Source organism: Amblyraja radiata, chromosome 23 (genome assembly GCF_010909765.2).
Source record: "Amblyraja radiata isolate CabotCenter1 chromosome 23, sAmbRad1.1.pri, whole genome shotgun sequence".
Taxonomy (NCBI): Eukaryota; Metazoa; Chordata; class Chondrichthyes; order Rajiformes; family Rajidae; genus Amblyraja; species Amblyraja radiata.
In genome coordinates, this window is record NC_045978.1 from 2,181,537 (window position 1) to 2,203,687 (window position 22,151).

General features: G+C 43.7%; 1 protein-coding gene across 4 annotated transcripts in view; it reads left to right on the plus strand.

Annotated features, from left to right (window-relative positions):
- LOC116986140 (nucleolar protein 4-like) overlaps window positions 1-22,151 on the plus strand; it is a 161,642-nt gene that overhangs the window by 121,225 nt on the left and 18,266 nt on the right. For all 4 annotated transcript variants that reach the window (XM_033041319.1, XM_033041320.1, XM_033041321.1 and 1 more), the window contains 3 exons: window positions 8,010-8,305; window positions 18,131-18,313; window positions 21,735-21,926. In XM_033041319.1, coding sequence (XP_032897210.1) covers window positions 8,010-8,305; window positions 18,131-18,313; window positions 21,735-21,926 — 671 coding nt within the window. The remainder of the gene's footprint in view (window positions 1-8,009; window positions 8,306-18,130; window positions 18,314-21,734; window positions 21,927-22,151) is intronic.

A 22,151-nucleotide genomic window follows, 5' to 3' on the forward strand; every position in this document is an offset into this window, starting at 1 on the left:
AGGCATGGATACTAGCTCGTGCTGCCTCTCAAAGGATAAACCAACTTAATCCCAGGGTGCTGAGACAGTGAAAAGGTTGGACCACCCCCGAGGGATATCGGAGCGAGTACGGTGAAGGAATTAGCAACTGCAACCATTGATATTAAGGCCACGCCAAGCAAATCACTTAACGTTGTCAGCCTGTCTGGGATGAATACAGAATGAAAGTGTTGCCAGCCTGGCCCCTGCAGTGGGTAATGTTTTTCAGACAGCGAGTGCAGCAAAAACCTGAGAGCAGTCTGCCATGCCTAGTGTTTCATTGATACCGTTGTTAATTAGAAAATGAAGACAAAGGAAAATAATGGAGCAAGTCGATTAACTCTTGAGGATTTCTTGAATGCAAATAAATATTTTGTGGTTTCCACAGGCTAGTGACAAGCGGGTATAAGAGTTGATTTTACATAAACTGTAATGTTGTGGATTTCACTGTAGGGTTACAGAACTAAAATGTATTTGCCTCAGAAAAAAGTACGACATAAACATGTGTTTTTTTGCCACAGTTTTACTGTAATGATAAAAAGGGTAAATTCTGCAAAACAACTGCATTAATGAATAAATAACGAGGAGGTTAGAGTTGGAGGACTGTAACGCCTGGCAGATTATTAGTGTCTTACAAGCTTTTAGTTTATCATGCCAAAATAGATAGATAACTACAGTATATCATAACATAGAAACATAGAAAATAGGTGCAGGAGTAGGCCATTCGGCCCTTCGAGCCTGCACCGCCATTCAATATGATCATGGCTGATCATCCAACTCAGTATCCTGTACCTGCCTTCTCTCAATACCCCCTGATCCCTTTAGCCACAAGGGCCACATCTAACTCCCTCTTAAATATAGCCAATGAACTGGCCTCAACTACCTTCTGTGGCAGAGAATTCCAGAGATTCACCACTCTCTGTGAAAAATGTTTTCCTCATCTCGGTCCTAAAAGATTTCCCCCTTATCCTTAAACTGTGACCCCTTGTTCTGGACTTCCCCAACATCGGGAACAATCTTCCTGCATCTAGCCTGTCCAACCCCTTAAGAATTTTGTAAGTTTCTATAAGATCCCCCCTCAATCTTCTAAATTCTAGCGAATACAAACCGAGTCTATTCAGTCTTTCTTCATATGAAAGTCCTGACATCCCAGGAATTAGTCTGGTGAACCTTCTCTGTACTCCCTCTATGGCAAGAATGTCCTTCCTCAGATTAGGAGATCAAAACTGTACGCAATACTCCAGGTGTGGTCTCACCAAGACCCTGTACAACTGCAGTAGAACCTCCCTGCTCCTATACTCAAATCCTTTTGCTATAACATTGTCTTTAATTAGTTGTTCTGGCATAATGATGAGTTTCTTTTGGAGAGATGCCCTGTGTCATGAGAGGGTCTCTTAAAATATGGTCTAAGTACTATTTCAGTTTAGAAACACAAGGAACTGCAGGTGTTGGAATCTTGAGCAAAACACAAAGTGCTGGAGGAACTCAGCGGGTCAGGCAGCATCTGTGGAAGGAATGGACAGGCAATGTTTCTGGTCGGGACCTTTCTGAAGACTGGTCAATCTGAAGAAGGGTCCCGATCCGAAACATCTTCTGTCCATTCCCTCCACAGATGCTGCCTGACCTGCTGAGTTCCTCCAGCACTTTGTATTTTACTGTTTCAGTTTATTGGCTTCTATCAGAACCTATGGGTACTTGCTCTGACAGGGTGCAGGAGTCCGTAAGGCATTCTCGAAATGGTACATTTTCTCTCTTGGGCACTGTCTCCATTTCTTAGGACTAAGAGTAATTTGCAACGAGAGTTCCCTCAGAGCAAGTTGCACTGTAGACAATGCCTGCACATTCTGCCATGCTAAGGTCTTTTGTACGTCCTAATGATATTTGGCCTCCACTGGAGTTTGACTTGCATTGTCCGGCTCTGGGCAAAGGAGGAAGAGTGTTGTGGAGCCATAAGCCTGCGTTGTTTTGCACCGTTTCCTATTAGGATTCTAATGAAAATTTCACAGCAGGTTTCTGACTTGGCTGCTTTGTCTGGCTCAATTCAAATTAAAATTGCAAACCAGAGTGGGAGGAAGAAGTGCAGGAGTCGGTTGGAAGTGAAGGGGAAAAAACCAGCAGTCGATAGAATCTGGCACAGTGCCTGTTCAGCTGAGAGCCACACAGCTTTCCGGTTGTGGGTTTTCTCGTTGCCTGAAAGGAATTAGGCAGGGTTTAGATCTTCTGCAAGAATGATTTGTTTACCTCAGTAAGCTGATGGTTTAGCTATAAACGAACACGGTGTTCTGTATCTGTAATGTATCAATGCTTCTGGTAGATTTATAACATTGCCTCCTCGAGCTTTTACAGGACTGCTTGTCAAATTATTAACCACAGAGAGATAGAGAAGCCATAATGTAATAGCACATTTCCTGCAACAAATATGCTGCTGGATAATTTAGTAGGGGAACATCCCATATGGTTGCCCATCCAACTTATGGTTCCTGTTTTTAAGTTCCTTAATAATGATTAGTCCTCTAGGATCACACAGAATGTCTTAACAAAATGGATTGGAATTGTGATATTAACCTTACTGAAAACAGCCAGGTAAAATCCGGTTCATCTTTAACCGCCTACTTTGATGAGGCAGCAAGGTCACCTGCCACAAGCAGTCTTTACGATTCTTTAACTGTGCAGATTGAGGTCTGCGTGGATGTCGGGAATCCTTGAATAGAATTTCAGCCGTCTACATTCTCACCAGATAAAGGCAACAGGAATGGGCTCTGATCGAATAGAGTTCAGTTTAGAGATACAGCAGCGGAAACAGGCCCTTCGGCCCACCAAGTCTGCACCGACCAGCTACCTGAACACATTAACACAATCCTACACACACTCGGGACAATTTACACTTACAACAAGCCAATTAACCTACAAACCAGTACGTCTTATTGCTGCTTTATGGCAAGTATTCCCAGGAATTAGTATGTTAACCTATGATGAGTGTTTGTCGGCACAGGCCTGTACTCGCAGGAGTTTAGAAGAATGAAGTTGAACCTCATCGAAATGTACAGAATCATGAAAGGCTTGGATTGAGTGGATGTGGAGAGGATGTTTCCGCTCTACAGGTCATAGTCTCAGATTTAAAGGACGTTCTTTTATGAAGTAGATGAGGCGAAATTTCTTTAGTCAGAGGATGGTGAATCTGGAATTCTTTGCCACAAAAGGCTGTAGAGGCCTAGTCAATGGATATTTTTTAAAGCAGAGATAGATAGATTTCTTGATTAGTACAGTTGTCAGAGGTTATGGGGGGGAAGGCAGGAGAATGGGGTTAGGAGGGAGAGATAGATCAGCCATGATTGAATGGCAGAGTAGACTTAATGGGCCGAATGGCCTAATTCTACTCCTATCACTTATGACCTTTACAATAAAGGGCACAGTACTGGGGTAATTCAGCGGGTCAGGCAATATTTCTGGAGGATATGGAGAAGCAATGACATTTCTGGTCTGTGAACCCCTTCTTCAGACTTAGGCAGGGTTTAGTTCTTCTGCAAGAATGATTCGTCTACTTCAATAAGCTGAGGTTGGGCAAAGTTATAGAGTCACAGAGTAATACAGTATACCCTTTGGCTCAACTTATCCATGCCCACTCCGATGTCCCATCTAAGCTAGTCTGAAGAAGGGTCCCGACCCAAAATATCTATCCATGTCCTCCGTAGATGCTGCATAACCTGCTGAGTTACTCCAGCACTTGTGTTCTACTTAACTAGATTGTTAGTGAACATTCCTCAGAATGCAGGAGTATAGCACAGAAACAGGCCCTTCAGCCCACAATGCCTGTGCCGAACATGATGCAAAGTGAAGCTAATTTCCTCTGCTTGTACTCCTGGAGCCTTTTCCATGACTGGATATGGCCACAAGGCAGTGGAGGCATTAATGATGTTGTGCAAATGACGCCCAAGTGAGACAGCTTCAATGTTTACCTCTCATCTTTCTGAGCTGCTTTTCACATTGTTTAATCTGTCTCTCCTTCTAGTACAATTCCCTCATTCAAGTATTCAATCTTGTGAAGCTGTGGCTTTGAATTTGTACAAAAGTAAATACAATATATTCCTCTTTGTAGTGAGACTAAAATTGCATCAAGTATTCCACATCTCAAGCCCAGTACAATCTCAGCGATAATTATTCACAGTACCCTCCACAATGTTTGGGACAAAGACCCATCATTTATTTATTTGCCTCCACAATTTGAGATTTGTATTGATAAAATCACATATGGTTGAAGTGTACATTGTCAGATTTTAATAAAGGCCAGTTTTATACATTTTGGTTTCACCATGTAGAAATGACAAACATAGTCCCCCCATTTCAGGGCACCATAATGTTGGGACGCATGGCTTATGGAGGCCACTGTACTTTTCCACCCAAATCCCTTTGCAATAAAAGCTGACAAAACATTTGCCTTCCTAATTGTTTGTTAGAACTGCATTTCTTGAACATCCTCTTCATCGAAGTCATTCATATAAGCTGTAAATAATCAATCCCTATTGCTTCCCACTGTAAGGGGTTTCCAACCTGAAACCTAGGGTTTAGTTGGGCCGAAGGGCCTGTTTCTGTGCCTCATGGCTCTAACCCAGTCATTTTCACTCTTGTTCCTTCCCTCCACCCCTTTCCCCCTTTAACCAATCCATTATTCCTGCTAATACATAAACCCTGACTCCATGAAACTTTATTTTTTCATGAAACAATTCTTTGTGATATGTAATCAAATAACTTTATAATATCTAGATGTATTGCATTGATTGATTTTTCCAAATCAATTCTCGCAACATGCTGATGAAACTCTAAGAGTTAGCACTCTTTCTCCTTCGTAATGCTGAGGTTGATTAAACCAAATTCAATTCTAAGTTTCTAAATATTCTTTGACTTCATCCTTCAAGAGTCAAGAGTGTTTTTAATTGTCATATGTCCCGCATGGGACAATGAAATTCTTACTTGTTGCGGCACAACAGAATATGTGAATATGTAAGCATAGTACATAACGGGGGAAGAGAAAATAAGAAAAAGTTCAATAAATAACAAATATAGTACAATAGTAATATAGTGGAATATCGTCTTGGATTTCAGCAATTTGTCCATACTTATCTAGGGTGTAGTTCTCTATATCGTCTCTCCCTAGAGTAGTGGTGTTACACAACCCACTGTCGAACCTGCTGAGGCTGTATTCTAAAATGCTGGAAATTCTGTAAGATTACCACTAATTCATCCACCATCTGTTCAGCTACCTGTTGTAGAACTAGGACCCAGGTATCATTTCCTGAGGATTTGTCTGTTTTTTGTTCCCTTAATTTCCTCAGCATTTCCTCCGTTATGATAGCAATGACTTTAAGTTCTTTGCTGCCCAGCAGTTTCATCATCTTAGTTCTGCTCTCCCCAGCATCTCAACATTCTGTTTAAATGAATAAGTTAATTGGCCAAGTGTGTACACATACAAGGAATTTGCCGTGGTGCTCCGCTCGCAAGTAGTAACACGACATACAGTAACAATTAAGAATGACACATAAAACATTAAACATTAAGAAATAAAACTTTACAGTTTTGAAAACTGGTCAAGGGTTTTTTATTGTCCTGAGACGGAATAATGAAATTCCTACGCAGCAGCATAACATGTATGTAAACGTAGAAGGGTCTCGACCCAAAACGTCACCCATTCCTTCTCCCCAGATAGGCGGCCTGTCCCGCTGAGTTTTTGTGTCTATCTTCGGTGTAAATGGGTTACTCCGTTTAAAAAAAATATTTTTAAAAATGTCTCGTACACACACTCGCGCACACGCTCGCGCGCACACACACACACACACACACACACTCTCACACGCACACACACACACACACACACACACACACACTCACACGCACACTCTCACACGCACACTCTCACACGCACACACACACACACTCTCACACGCACACTCTCACACACACACACACACACACACACACACACACACACACACACACACACACACACACACACACACACACACTCTCACACGCACACTCTCACACACTCAGTGGTGTGGGTCTAAGCTACAAATGTGGCTTAACAAGGGGTCTATATAAATTAAATAGTTTCCTACATTGAATTGACTTGCGTAAGCTGATTAGAACGTAGAGCAGCACAAGAACAGGCCCTTTGGTCCACAATGTCTGTGCCGAACAGGGTGGCATGATGGCGCAGCGGTAGAGCTACAGTTTTACAACGCCAGAGACCCGGGTTCGATCCTGACTACTGGTGCTGTCTGTAAGGAGTTTGTGCGTTCTCCCCGTGACCTGCGTGGAGTTTTCTCCAAACTATTCGGTTACCTCCCAGACACCCAAGGACATAGAGGTTTGTAGGTTAATTGGCTTGGTTATAAAAAAAAAAAGTAGAATTGTCCTGGTCGCTGGTCGGTGTCGACTCGTTGGGCCGAAGGGCCTTTTTCTGCGCTGTATCTCTAAACTAAACTAAATAATGCAAAGATAAACTACCACCTCTGCCTACCCCTTCAAGCAATGTGTTTGCCTATTGCAGTGCTGCCCAATTTCATCTCCATTTGAGATGGAATTAATGTGGGTTCCCTAATAGACAGGGGTCCCTGTTAGTGAGCTTCCTGTCCAGGTATTGTATGCAAAGAGTACTCATTATATGTGCATACTAAAGCAAGCTCAGCAAGTCCAACGATTCTGTTCCATTAACTACAGCACCATAACTTGTGTCTCTTACCCAAAATGGCATGAAAATGTTCCCAGTTCAATCAAAAGCTATATACGGTAAAGAAAGAATAACGAGTGGATGGTACTTTTTAGATGGTACGGTGTCCTGAGAATGCAGAATGCATTATTTAGGAAGGAAAAACGGTCTGGAGTTTATATATGAATGTTCAAAGGTTGATCATTTTCAGTTGAGGGGTATTTTACGGAGGAAGTAGGAAGAATAGCAGTAAACATCTTTATTTCCCTTTATTTTTACATTCAAATTTGTATTCATAACTCCCTTTGGGAAGGTCTCTTTAGATTGGTGACACGACATAGCATGAAATCATTTTGGGGAATGCAGGAGTGTGTAAGCACTAGAACACCAGGCAGCGACCAGTAATGTTGAATCATTTTGTATCTGGCAAAGATGCAAACATTTAACTGGAGGGGAAGGAATTGCCTGTATTTGTATTCTTAACATACCATTAAATCCTACTCCCATGCATTACTTAAATTATGCAGAATACAAAACTCGTTTCTTTGCTTCATTGCATTTTCTAATTTAATTTTCCGCATATTTGGTTACCTTGATGATATCCTGTGACTTTTGCAAATTAAAGAGCTGGGTCATGCTGCAGACTTGTGGACAGTGCCTGTTCTGTTGCACTACATGTGGTTTAGTGTGTTCTGGACTTCTGTGCCTATGAACGATGTATCTGGATTCATTCTTTAAGACAGAGATAGATAGATTCTTGATTAGTACAGGTGCCAGAGGTTATGGGGAGAAGGCAGGAGATTGGGGTTGGGAGGGAGAGAGAGATAGATCAGCCTTCTCTCTCTCCCTCCCAACTGCCTTCTCCCCATAACCCCTGACACCCGTACTATTCAAGAATCTATCTATCTCTGTCTTAAAAATATCCATTGACTTGGCCTCCATAGTCTTCTGTAGCGAAGAATTCCACAAATTCACCATCCTCTGACTAAATAAATTCCTCCACATCTCTTTCCTAAAGAAAATAGTCCTTTAATTCTGAGGCTGTGACCTCTAGTCCTAGACTCTCCCACTAGTGGAAACATCCTCCCCACATCCACTCTATCCAAGCCTGGAGTGGATGAGAAAGTGGGATAATATAGAACAGCTGATCAATGGTTGGTGTGGATTCAGTGGGCACGATGGCCTGTTACCACAATGAATCTATCAAATCAACTAGACTACAACCCATCCATGCACGTGTTTTGTGAATGGCCTGTTGTGACAATACTCACTTTGTTTTTATTGCCAGATGACTCCTCCTCAGAATGTTGCAGTGGGAATGGCTCCACAACCTTGAACCCGGCAACCTCGAACAGTGCACAAGGAGGCAGCACCTTGGTGGAGGTGAATGGAAACAGCTCGACTGGCTTGGAATACAGTGGCAGTCCAGAGGACCAGCCCGTCAACCTGAGCGAGCGCTTTCTACCTGCTCAAGTGGATAATGGAAGTACGGACGGACCACGGAACCGGGCCAAATACATGGGCAAAGGCTCTTCAGATGTTAGATTGAACAAGTTAGATGTTACAAGAGAATATTCCAGTAAGGTACAGTCTAATTTAACTTGCCTTGATGGAGTAGGTGTACGTTGACTGCTGATATCTATACTGCAAATGCTCTTCAGATTGAAAATACTGCTATAGTGCATTGACATATGCCCCAATGATTATTCCTTAAGAATTGAAAACAATGTACAAATATGGGAAGATTTGTGAGCATTTCTACGAGATATTTGTTTGTTGGGGCAATGCTGCTTCTCTCGTCACATTTACAAAGTGCTAACACAGTGAAATTATTTTTCTTACAAAGAATCCAGTCAAGTATTGCCATATCCCTGATGCACGATTCACAAGTGTGTAGAAATAGTTTACTAAGCCCACATGCAAGAGGTGCCATGCTTTGGCGCCATGTTCAAAGTCTACACTCCAGTTGTTCCAGGCAAGTCCCAGGCTGTTTCTGGCCTCCAGCCATCTCCTTCCTCGGACACCACATCCCTCTCCTCGTCCGTCCACCCTTGTTCCCTTGGGGGTGCCTCCCGCAGCCGAGCACCAGGACGTGATTACATGGGTTTGGAATATTTAGGCTGATGCAATCTCCATTGGGGTAAGTTATGTAGATCAATATGAAACTGATATTAAATAGATTGCCAATTAACAATTCCAGTAGTACGACAATTAAACACTGTTGACATGACTTGCCTTGTAGTGGACTCATTGATTTGGATCACAACTTGCATGCCATCATGATCTAGCAGATGTTCACAAAGACAAAGGCCTTTCTACATTTGATTTTCGATACAAACAAAATTGAATGCTATTGATTCAGTCATACAGTAAAAGACCCTTTGGCCCAACTCGTCTATATAACCGTGATGCCCCATCCAGGCTCGCCCCATTTTCCTGCGTTAGGCCCATATCCCTCTAAACCTTTCCAATCAAGCACCTGTCCAATTGTCTTTTACATGTTACGTGTTAAAAATGGTTAAATGGGAGAGGAAAAATAAAAGTTTATTGTCACATGTACTTATTAAGTTACAGTGACATTTGAGTTACCATGTATTTGATAACTGCAATGAAGACAAACAAGAATGGTCAACATCTGTGACCAAGCAACTTATTAAAGTTATGGCCCTCTACTTGGTGTACAGCAGTGATAACACACTGCTGGAACAAGCCCTTGACAAGTTTGCCACAGTAACACTGCTTCATTAACATTTAGTCCAACGAGGTACATGCCTTCTAGTGGCTTACAAAGCAGCATCTCACAAATGCTGTCATTGTTGACAGTCAAACGCGTTACGTGCATTACACGGGCTCATTTGCTAAATGCCAAGCGGCAAACACACTATGCACAATTGTAACACTTTGCCTTTGTGCCCAATTTTCCATACACCCAGCATGTAATTGTGCAGGAAAATCGAAAACCAATCCAATCCTTTTTCATGAAATGCGCACATACTCTCTGCTAGTTATGCACTTTTTAAAAAAGGCTTTGAAACTTTAACTTGACATTCCACATTCAATGCTTTGTGTTTGACACTAAAGGTCTATTTAAGAATATTGACATAATCGGAATAGATGTACCAATCTATTTCTGTCACATCTGAAAGTGGGAAAGCACATATTGGTGTCAAAAGGCAATAACTTTACAATAGTTTTCCAACCTGGAGCCATCCTAACATCACAATTGTGCAGTGGAGATGATAATTGGTTCAGCTTTGAAGCCATCACTAAAACATCCTCTTCATATCATGAAATTAATAAAGCAAATGATCAACAAAAGCGTTTCATCACTCTTCAGCGCACCATGCGACAAAATGTTATGTTTGATCAATTTAAAGATGCCATCGATTTGAATGTACAAGAAGAAATAACGGAATCTGGAAAATCGAAGGTAGACAAAATTGCTGGAGAAACTCAGCGGGAGCGGCAGCATCTATGGAGCGAAGGAAATAGGCAACGTTTCGGCCCGAAACGTTGCCTATTTCCTTTGCTCCATAGATGCTGCCGCTCCCGCTGTGTTTCTCCAGCAATTTTGTCTCCCATCGATTTGAATGCTGATTGCGAGATGGGTTTGTGTGTTCCGTAACAGAATTCTCTGTTCAATGAAACTGAGTTTAGCGCTTCTTATAGGAAGTAATTCTAATGATAAATAATCGATTTTAGTGTGCATCTATATTCTACATGTTTAACATGAGATTGTTCACATTTAGCCAGTGCATGCACAAGATGGAACTGCAGATGCTGGTTTACCTCGAAGATAGACACAAAATGCTGGAGTAACTCAGCGGGTCAGGCAGCATCTCTGGAGGAAAAGAACAGGTGACTTTTCTGGTCTTAACCCAAAATGTCACCTATTCCTTTTCTCTAGAGATGCTGCCTGACCCGCTGAGTTACTCCTTCATTTTGTGTCTATCGTCAGTGTATGTAGTGAAGATAGGCACAAAAATCTGGGGTAACTCAACGGGTCAGACAGCATCTCTGGAGAAAAGGAATGGATGACCTTTCTTCAGACTGAGAGTCAGGTGAAAGGAAAACGAGAGATGGTGCTATAGAGGGAAATAGAACACGCAGCCAAAGGTGTGGGGGAGGCAGATACGATAGTGGTGTTTCAGAGTCTTATGGATAGACAGGGAATGGAGGCATATGGATGATGTGCAAACAAGCGTGAGTTACGGCACAGACTTTGTGGGCCGAAGGGCCTGTTATGCTGCACTGGTCTAGGTAGTCTCTATCGAAGCTGAGAGTGACACTAAATGAAAATGATCTCATTGTGGGACTCAGGAATTAGAGTCTGCAGTCAGTAGTGGAGCAGCCAGCAAAGAACATCCAACTTTATAGACTTCATGATATAGAGATTAGTGTAGATGGTTGCCCTGTTTAATACTCCCAGCAGTCCAAAGGGAATAAATAGACAGAATTGAAGTAATTTTCACAGCTACCAGCAGCAATAAATGAATGAATAAGTTTATTGGCCACGTATTCACATACAAGGAATTTGCCTTGGTGCAGTTTACTTGGCTAGTATGCTCTATGCTCCAACTTAAAACACGATAAGTTTTCATGCGCTCCCTGGTGTATTTGAGCCCATGACACATTTCTCACATTTCCCCAGGGAACACTGTCAGGAATTTCCTTCGCTCCATAGATGCTGCTGCACCCGCTGAGTTTCTCCAGCACTTTTGTCTACCTTCGATTTTCCAGCATCTGCAGTTCCTTCTTAAACACTGTCAGTGAGTTGGTGAAAAGGAAATAGCTGTGAACAGTGATACTGTGGTCCAACCTCAACTATCTGGCAACACTCCATTCCTCCTACTCTTATTCCGTGAGAACATTCATTGGCATTGGCATTGGCATAATAAAACAATCTACTGCCAAATGAGCAGCCATGAAGCAATGGCAATTCATGATTAGTTCAGGTGTCTGAGGTTATGGGGAGAAGCTGGAGAATGGGGTTAGGAAGGAGTGATAGATCAGCCATGATTGAATAGTGGAGTAGACTTGATGGGCTGAATGGCCTAATTCTACTCCTATTCCTAATGGCCTTATGACCTAAAGTCAGCAAAAGCAAGTTGCCAGAAGAACCGAGCCCCCAGTGCTAGTGAGTCGGGAATAAGAGGATAGAACAGGTGAATGCATGCCTGAAGAGTTGGTGCGGGGGGCATGGATTTGGAATTTTGGACCATTGGGATCTCTTCTGGGCCAGTTGTGATGTGTACATGAGGGGCGTGTTGCAGCTGAACTGGAGGGTGACACTGGAAAGCATCTTATCGGGTTGTATCACAACTTGGTTTGACAACAGCTCTGCACAAGACCACATGAAATAACAGAGAGTTGTAGATGTAGTCCAGCCCATCACACAGACCAGACTTCCCAACATTGACTCCATCTACACTTCACGCTGCCTCGGAAAAGCAGCCAAAATAATCAAAGACTTGTCCCACCCCGGTCATTCCTTCTTCCGCCTGTTCCTGTCAGGCAGAAAATACAGAAGCCTGCAAGTGTGCACCACCAGACTCAGGAATAGCTACTTCCCCCTCTGTTATCAGGCTTCTGAGCAGTCCTTCCATAAGCTTGGGTACTGTACCAAATCTCCTGGACATTAGACTTTGTCTCAAGAACTCGGCGCAGTACAGTGCTGAGAACTATATTCTGCACTCTGTATCTTTCCCTTTGCTCTTCCTCTTGTACTGGAGTTTGGCCCGATTGTATATGTATAGTTTTATCAGATCTGATTAGATAGCATGCAAAACAAAGCTTTTCACTGTACCTCGTTACACATATAACCATATAACAATTACAGCACGGAAACAGGCCATCTTGGCCCTACAAGTCCGTGCCGAACACTTATTTTCCCCTAGTCCCATCTACCTGCACTCAGACCATAACCCTCCATGACAATAATAATATTAAAGCCAAACTCGTCACCCCCTATGTGGGAAAACTTGCCCCTCACATCACCTTTAAATATTTACCCTTTCACCTTAGACCTGCCTCATCAAGTATCAGACCTCCCGACCCTTTGAAAAAGGCCGACACTATCCACCCTCTCTATACCCCTCATTCTTTTATAAACCTCGACAATGTCTCCTCTTCTTATAAAAGAATTAACACTCCTATCATTAAAAATAAGACTGTTTTAACCAACCAAAAAAAAGATGGATAATAATCGCCTCACCATAAATACATAGCAGCCATTGGAGATGATGTACCATCCTGTTTAGGAAATTCTGCTTGTATGTTGTTGGCCTCCAGAGATTTGTGGTTGTTTGCAGCTTCCTCTCGACTTAGTTCTGGTTCAGAAGCTGCAATTCATAACAGAAAATCATTGTGTCAGGTTCTTGGTCTATTGCTCTTTGTAATAATACCACCTGCTTTAACTCTTGCAATGGTAAACTTGGAGAATGTGATGTTGTTGAATGTAGCAATCGTTCTGCACTCTGCTTTCACAGCTCGTGGAGTAGCTGGCTGTATTTTAAGTGGTTCAAGAAGCAGTGGAGTTTATTTTGTGTCATGTTGGTGCTCAAGCCCTTAAGGTATCTTTTCCCCGGTCTCTGGAGTGGGATATACACCTGTGCAGTTTCCTACTGGTTGCTGGTTGTGTTCAATGCTAAAGGGGCTGTCCCACTGTACGAGCTAATTCAAGAGTTCTCCCGAGTTTCCCCAGATTCAAACTCGGAGAATTACGGTAATAACTGCTCGTAGGTACTCGGGGCTCTCGTGGACATTTTTCAACATGTTGAAAAATCTTCACGAGCTTACCTCGTTTCCAGAGTACCTGCCGTTAGTGTTACGAGCCGTTAAGAGATGCCCCGAGCTCCGACGTACCCGCTACGTACATTCTACGTGCTTACCATGAGTTTGATTTTTTTTTTTAACTCGGGAGAGCTCCTGAATTAGCTCGTACAGTGGGACAGCCCCTTTCTGACAGTGATTTTTTTATTACCAGTAATATTGTATTCAAATGTTATGAATTGTAGTTAAATTATGTTATAATACAATTATATAAGAGCAGTCCTGAGCTACTATCTACCTCACTGGAGACCCTCGGACTATTTTTAATCAGACTTTACTGGACTTTACCTTGCACTGAATGTTCCCTTTATCATGAATCTGTACACTGAGGGTGTCTCGATTGTAATTGGGTATAGTCTCTCCGCTGACTGGTTAGCACACAACAAAGGCTTTTCACTGTACCTCGGTACACGTGTCAACAAACTAAACTAAATTCTAACAAGATGATATAATGAAAAGAAGCACCAGTTTGCAGTAGAATTCGGTTTACTTTCACAAGCAAATGCCGTCTTGTCTGTTTAGTTCCGCTCCGCCTCAGGTTTTTAGAAGAAACATTGTTTTTAAAGAAAACGTGGCCAAAAGTCACCACTGGCAGACAAATTGCTGAAAAACACACAGGCTTTATGAACGGTTACTGTGTTTTGACATTGGAACATTGCAAAGGACAATATTGTGTAGTGAAGATAGTGTTACGACTGAAGAGGTTAAACTCTATCGTGCTGGCATCTCTGACAGCTGTAATTTAGATACAAGGGTCTAGTCTACTTATAGTCTGACCGAGTCTCGGCTACCCAGAAATGAGTCAGAGATATTGACTTGGGATTAACGCTCGATACTCCAAGGACTGGCCATTGAAGTAACCAGCAATTTTTGACAAAAAAAATCAATACATTTTGGTGGAAAGCCGCAGTGAAGCATATGACCTGCAGAAACGCTCTTCAGTCTATATAGAATTGAAGTTATCATTGTCACATCTACTCTGTAACTGCTGCCAGATTGCAGCTCGTTTAATATTTATTGAGAAAATTGTAAAGAGAAGAAGAAATCTACAGCACTTACCTCACTTGCTTTTATTTAGGGCGTGCAGTTCAGAGAAGTCCTTATTTTCATTTAACAGTATAAAAGAGTCACAGCCAAAGCTGAAGTATCATAATAATATTTACTGGCCCGTGGATAAAAGCTACTTAAACTCAATCCCTGAAGATAAATGAACACGGGACACATGGTTATGAAACTGAACGCGTGTTCTGAAGAAGGGTCCCGACCCGAAAAGTCACCTAACCATTTTCTCCAGAGATGCTGCCTTCTTCTTGCGTATGGCATGCACAGCCTAAAGTTGTAGGACAACTTGTTCTATTTGATTGTGCACGCTGGGTTGATTGCATTCGTTGAAACAAGGCGGACCACGTGAAGGTTGCAATCTCCCACCCCAGATGCTGCCTGACCCGCCAAGTTACTCCAGCATTTTGTGTCTATCTTTGGTGTAAACCATCATCTACAATTCCTTTTTATTACATTAATTACGTTCTTTAATGTGAGAATCAAATAGATATCAGTGATGCCATTCAACAAATTGTTTAGATATACCATTAGCTGTCCATGAAGACATTTTAAAATAACTGATGATACTGTATTTACAAATTCATTTGAGTCTAAAGAAGGTTCCTGACCCAAAACATCATCTCTCCGTGTCCTTCACAGATACTGCCTGACGCGCTGGGTTACTCCAGCACTTTGTAGTAAACAAGGAACTGCAGATATTGCTTTACCAAGGAAAGACACAAAATGCTAGAGTGAAAATAAGTGGGCGTTTTTGCAGATAGTGAAGACGGTTGTGAAAAATTGCAGCAGGATGTTGGTCGATTGACCAGGTGGGCTGAGGAATGGTTGATGGAATTTAAGGAGTGCAGCTGCTTGGTTCCTTGAAGGTGGAGTCGCAGGTAGATAAGGTGGTCAAAAAGGATTTTGGTTCATAGGCCTTCATCAGTTAGAGTATTGAGTATAGAAGTTGGGAGGTCATGTTGCAGTTGTATAAGACATTGGTGAGGTGTATAAGATGATCTTCTTCTTCGAGTCCGTTGCAATCTCAGATGTCGTTCTGCCAGTATCTGGCGCAGGTCACAGCTGGTCGGGTCGGTTCAGCCAGGTCCTGGGGGCTGCACTGGGGGGCGTCGTCACACTCCAGTAGGTGGGACATTGTCTGTATTGCTCCACAGCTGCATGTGTCTTCTGCCTGGTAGTTCCATGCTTTCATAAGTGCTTTGCACCTCCCCTGCTCCACTCGTAATCTGTTGAGGGTCTTCCAGGTTGGCCATGGGAGGTCGTGCCCGCTGGCGAGGCATTCAGTCGGAGTGATTCCTCTCTCCATCCAGTCGTGGGCTCGTGTGTTGAGCTGGTTCCATTCATCTTTCCAGATGTTGGTCCTTGCTGTTTCTTTGGTTGTCTGGAGAGGTGGGACTGTCTGCAAGAAACTGGCTCTGGATTTCAGTCGGGGTGGAGGTGCTGTGTGTCCGTGCAGGGGGTGCCTGGTATAGATCTCCTGTGCTCTCCGCTCGTCTTGGGCGACGATGGATCGTCTGATATGGGGGGGGGGCAATATCAGCTAGGGTGTAGAGGCACGGGACTAGCGTTGTCTTTATGCATCCCGTGATAATGCGGCAGGTGTCGTTGAGGGCTGTGTCAACCAGTTTGGTGTGGTGAGAGCGGCTCCAGCTTGAGCACGCGTATTCAGCTGTGGAGAAGCACAGGGCTAGTGCAGTTGCACGGATGGTTGGTGGATCAGCGCCCCACTTTGAGTTTACCAGTTTGCGCAGGATGTTGTTGCGAGTGTTGACCTTGGCTTTGGTGTTCTGAAGGTGGGTTTTGAAAGAGAGTGTCCTGTCGAGTGTGACTCCGAGGTACACGGGGTGGAAGTGGTTGGAGAGTTTGTGGCCATCCCATGAGACGCTCAGTTGTTTTCCTGCATCTCGATTTTTAAGATGGAAGCTGCATAGTTGGGTTTTTGATGGGTTGGGTTTCAGGTGGTTGTTATTGTAGTAGGTTGTCATCTCTTGGAGGGCGCTTTCCAGGACAGACTCGATCTTCTGGAAGTTCTCCTGTTGGGTGGTGATGCAGAGGTCATCAGCATAGATGAAGCGGCGGCATTGTGGGGGAAGTGGTTGGTCGTTGGTGTAGATGTTGAAGAGGAGGGGGGCCAGTACGCTGCCTTGTGGTTGGCCATTCTTTTGGGCTTTCCATTTGCTCTTCTTGTCGTTTAGTTGAACGAAGAAGCGCCTGTTGTTGAGAAGGCTTTTGATGATGAGAGGAATAGATTGGTTAGATGCACAGAGTCTCTTGCCCAGAGTAGATGAATCGAGGACCAGAGGATATAGGTTCAGGGTGAAGGGAAAAAGATTTAATAGGAATCTGAGGGGTAACCTTTTCACACAAAGGGTGATGGATGTATGGAACAAGCTGCCAGAGGAGTTATTTGAGGCAAGGACTATCCCAACATTTAAGAGACAGTTGAACAGGTACATGGATATGAAAGGTTTGGAGGAGTATGGATAAAATGCTGCCAGGTGTGACTAGTGTAGCTGGGACGTGTTGGCCGGTGTGGGTAATTTGGGCCGAAGGGCCTGTTTCCACACTATATCACTTTATGACTCTGTGGCTCTAACTCAGCGGGTCAGGCAGCTTCCCTGGAGAACATGGATAGGTGATGTTTCAGCTCGAGACTCTCCTTTAGCTAGATGCTGCCTGTCCCACCATGTTACTCCAGCATTTTGTGTCCTTAAGATTCCAGAACTGCAGTTCCTTGTGTCTCCCCTTCATATTACCTCAGCTCTCACCATCCACCAAATCATTTTGTGTGAAACGAAGTCCAAATATCTCCTCTACTCCAGCTGATTTATGTTCAAACTGCAATGTTCAGAGGCTTGCATCAACTAGCAGATCCATTGGGTGCACCAAAGTTCTTCACTTTTATTAGCGCCTATGTTCTGTATGGGTTTTGACATTGTCATCAAATATGAAATAAGTTATTGAACACTTGATACATTTGCATATACTGAAGAGCTCCTTGTGTATGCTGGGTACCGATTCTATAGTGTAAATGAAAAGCAGTAGATGCTGACAAAAATGCTGGAGAAACTCAGCGGGTGCAGCAGCATCTATGGAGCATCTAGGGAGCGAAGGAAGTAGGCAACGTCTCGGGCCGAAACCCAAAGGAAATAGGCAACGAGAGAAGGAATGGGTGACACTTCGGGTCGAGACCCTTCAGGTCTATATCTCTCGTTTGCCTTTCCCCTGACGCTTCAGTCTGAAGAAGGGTTTCGGCCCGAAACGTTGCCTATTTCCTTCGCTCCATCGATGCTGCTGCACCCGCTGAATTTCTCCAGCATTTCTGCCTACCTTCGATTTTCCAGCATCTGCAGTTCCTTCTTAAACAAGCAGTATATGCCGAATGGAATCAGGATCTATTGATTAATGAATGGTGGCAGATCAGACCTTTTGACAAGATGTACGTTGAGACCAGTGGGTGTCACTGCTTCAGATATTAAAGACCAGTCTTTCTAATGATTTGTAATTTTGTTCCAGTCTCCGCCCTACAGCTCAGGAAGTTATGACTCTGGGAGAAACGAGCTTCTGGGGACTTGTCCCGAGGACCTGTCGATGACCAGAGGTGGAGACGACGACGATGACGAACATGATGACCATGAAGACAATGAGAAGATTAATGACTCAGAGGGAATGGATCCCGAGCGACTGAAGGCCTTCAATGTAAGAATAAACTGTTGCTTTCTGAAAAAGAGTTCATGGCGGATTGTTCCACATGTCGAAATGTTGCCCTCTCAGCTTCCTATCAAATCTTTCTCCTCTCACCTTAAACCTATGCCTTCTGGTTCTTGAATCCCCTACCTTGGGGGAAATAGAGAAGCCTGAGAAAAAAATTGGGAACTTGGGAGAAATTCACCCTCTCTATTCCCCTTGAGATTTTCTGCATCTCTAAGATCACTACACCACTAATACATGACTATCGGTAACTGCCTTGTGCATTATAGCCCATAGAAGAAGATGAAAGACTTAAAGGTAGACAAAAATGCTGGAGGAACTCAGCGGGCGAGGCAGCATCTATGGAGAGAAGGAATTGGCGACGTTTCGGGTCGAGACCCTTCTTCATACCTGACACGTCGCCTATTCCTTCTCTCCATAGATGCTGCCTCATCCGCTGAGTTCCTCCAGCATTTTTGTCTACCTTCGATTTTCCAGCATCCACAGTTCTTTCTTAAACAGATGAAAGACTCAGATATTTGATAAAATGTACACAAAAATATACACAAATAAAAACTGGAGGAGTATTTGAAGGATTAATCTTCTCTCCTTGCCTGACCTGAGGGAAGTTGAGGTGTGAACTCTGGCTGGGGTAACACCCTGGGGATAATTATTACTTTATGTTTAAGGAGTCTGCATTGTTTGCAATTGATAGGATTGCCCCCTTAAGGGCCTGTCCCACTTGGCCGTCATTTACGCGACAGGCCGGTGGCGCACGAAGATTTCGTCCAGAACGAAATCCTGGAGCGCTGCGCGATACTGCGCGCAACTCCACACTCCTCCACGCCACTCCATGCGCCCGTCCCACGCTACCCTCACGCTACCAGGTCGCATAAATGGCACGCAAATGACGGCAAAGTGGGACAGGCCCTTTAATGTTTGTTTCCATGGGCTTTAGTAATATATAAATGTTTTATCTCCACTGGCTCATGGCTGTGTCTGCTAGCAGCAGCAAGTTCTGAGTTAGCAAACTCGTTGAAGAGATATCATCAATGCATAGAGATCATACTAGTTTTGTGAATTTGATCAGGACTCCCAAACTAGGCCCGGTCATAAATGTACAAAGAAGTTGTAAATGCCGATGAATCTGAAATAAAGCACAAGCTGTTGGAAACATACAGCAGGACATTGTGAAGGAAGGAACTGCAGATGCTGGTTTAAACCGAAGATAGACACGAAAAGCTGGAGTAACTCAGCGGGACAGGCAGCAGCTCAGGGGGAGAAGGAATGGGTGACGTTTCGGTTCTAGTCTGAGGAAAGGTCTCGACCTGAAACATCACCCACTCCTCCAGAGATGCTGCCTGTCCCGCTGAGTTACTCCAGCTTGTTGTGTCTATCAGCAGAATATAGTCCCATTCTCAAAGCTTCCACTACCGACAGAAAATATCCCATCCTCACGAGTCTGTTTTTAATTCATTTGATATATTTTAACTGGCTGCTTAGATGTGAAGACGTACTTCTGAAAAGTTTCAGTAATTGTAGTGTAATTATATACTTTGTTTGAATGATTTCTTCAGGAGATAATTGTGTGTCGTTTATTCCAACTGTTTTAGAGCTGCACTTTTTGTTTGCTTTAGATAGACACACATGCTGGAGTAACTCAGTGGGTCCGGCAGCATCTCTGGAGAAAAGGAATAGGTGACCTTTCGGGTCGGAACCTCTGAAGGATGGCCCCTGACCCACTGAGTTACTCCAGCTGTTTGTGTCTATCTTTGTCTTTGTGTACCTACATCCAGTTGGACTACTGTGTACCACTCCTGGACTCTGTGAGTTTTCTGTCCTTAAATGGAGCTGCATTTATCTAAATGACAACTAACTTCCCCTGTTTGAGTTGGCCCACCCAAACTCAGTTTACATGGACTGAGCCACAGCTGTGATTTATGTTGGCTGAGCTTAGATAAACTGAGCCTATGTTAATGGAGCTGAACCACCACCTGGCTTCACACCAGCTTCTCTTGGCTCCTATCTGGAGTTTAAATAGTTCCGTTCCAATTTGACAAAGCCCCTGGTTTCCATTCCAGTTGCAATCCCAGTTGATTGGGGTTGAGATGCAATACCGTTAAGTGGCGTGTTGATTTGCTACCACAGTTCTGAAGAATAATGCCAGGATTGTTTCACCACTAATGTCAGCATCTCTCAGCGCAATGTCAAGTTCAACAGCATTTTTCAAATGTAATTCAAACTGAGTAAGAACAGTACCTATCTTTTTTTTTTAAATGTTTGATATTCACGTAAGAAGCCACAGGTGAGAAAATTCATAGAGTCAGTAATATGTCAATTTTATCTCAGAAACTAATGCGTCACATGAAGCATAGTATATTAAACAAGTTGAAACTGAATGCAGTTCTGGCTCTGTATGAACATCAGTACTAAACCGTGGCTTCTGAAGGGTCCCAGATATGTGTGATTGTAGATAGCTTAGTTTAAATTAGAGATACAACATGGAAAGGACCTACAGCTTATCAAGTCCAAGCCGACCATCGATCACCCGTACACACTAGTTCTATGTTATCCCACTTTCGCATCTACACACTAGGGACAATTTACAGATGGCAATTATCTTACAAGCCCACACATCTTTGGGAGATGGGAAGAAACCGGAGCTCCCGGGAGAAGCCTATGCAGTCACAGGGAGAACGCACAGACTCCACACAGACAGCACCCGATGTCAGGATCGAACACGGGTCTCTGGCGCGTGAGACAGCAGCTCTACCAGCTGCGCCACTGTGTGCCATGATGTGAGTGAATCTTAATGCTATAAAGATGGTATTGGATAAATTAATGGAATTAGAGGCCAATAAATCACAGGACCTGTTGATCTGCATCGCAAGGTTTTGAGTGAGGATTCAGTGAGGACGGTAGATTCTCTGGTTCACGTCTACATGAATACCACAGACTCGACAACAGTTCTCACAGCTTGGAATAGAAATGTAACCTCACCATTAAAGAAAGGAGGAAGGTAGAAAATGTAGAATCACAGACCTGTTATCCTGACATCAGTAAGAAAGAAAAGTAGGAATGTGGTAAACAGGAAATATAGAAAATAATATATTTCTTAAAGATAGATAAAAATGCTGGAGAAACTCAGCGGGTGAGGCAGCATCTATGGAGCGAAGGAATAGGTGATGTTTCGGGTCGAGACCCTTCTTCAGACTGATGCGAGATCTGTCTTCCACAGACTCACCACTCTCTGTGAGAAAAAGTGTTTCCTCGTCTCCGTTCTAAATGACTTACCTCTTATTCTTAAACTGTGGCCCCTGGTTCTGGACTCCCACAACATCGGGAACACGCAGAGAGTCGCTACGTTGCGCCGCTCTCTTGCCACCTCCAAGCCTCTGACTCTTTTTTAAATGTCTTCATTTCTCAACAGATGTTCGTGCGGCTGTTTGTGGATGAAAACCTGGACCGAATGGTTCCCATTTCGAAACAGCCCAAGGAGAAGATTCAGGCCATCATTGAGTCATGCAGCCGGCAGTTCCCCGAGTTCCAGGAGCGAGCCCGGAAACGCATCCGCACTTACCTCAAGTCCTGCAGGCGGATGAAAAAAAACGGCATCGAACTGGTGAGGCACTCCGAGTGTCCGTGGGTTTCAGCGTATCCTGTTAGTCTAGTCTACTTATCCAGACCGCCATCATCGACCGCCACGCCAACCTCTCCACGGTCGTGGCCGGATCCTCTCCTGATGCCCGCGTGGCGCTGACCCGGGCCCCCGGCCATTGGCTCCGCAGACCCAGGCACCGGAGACCGCAGGCTTTGTCGGCCCACGAGACTCCACCTCCGCCCCGCG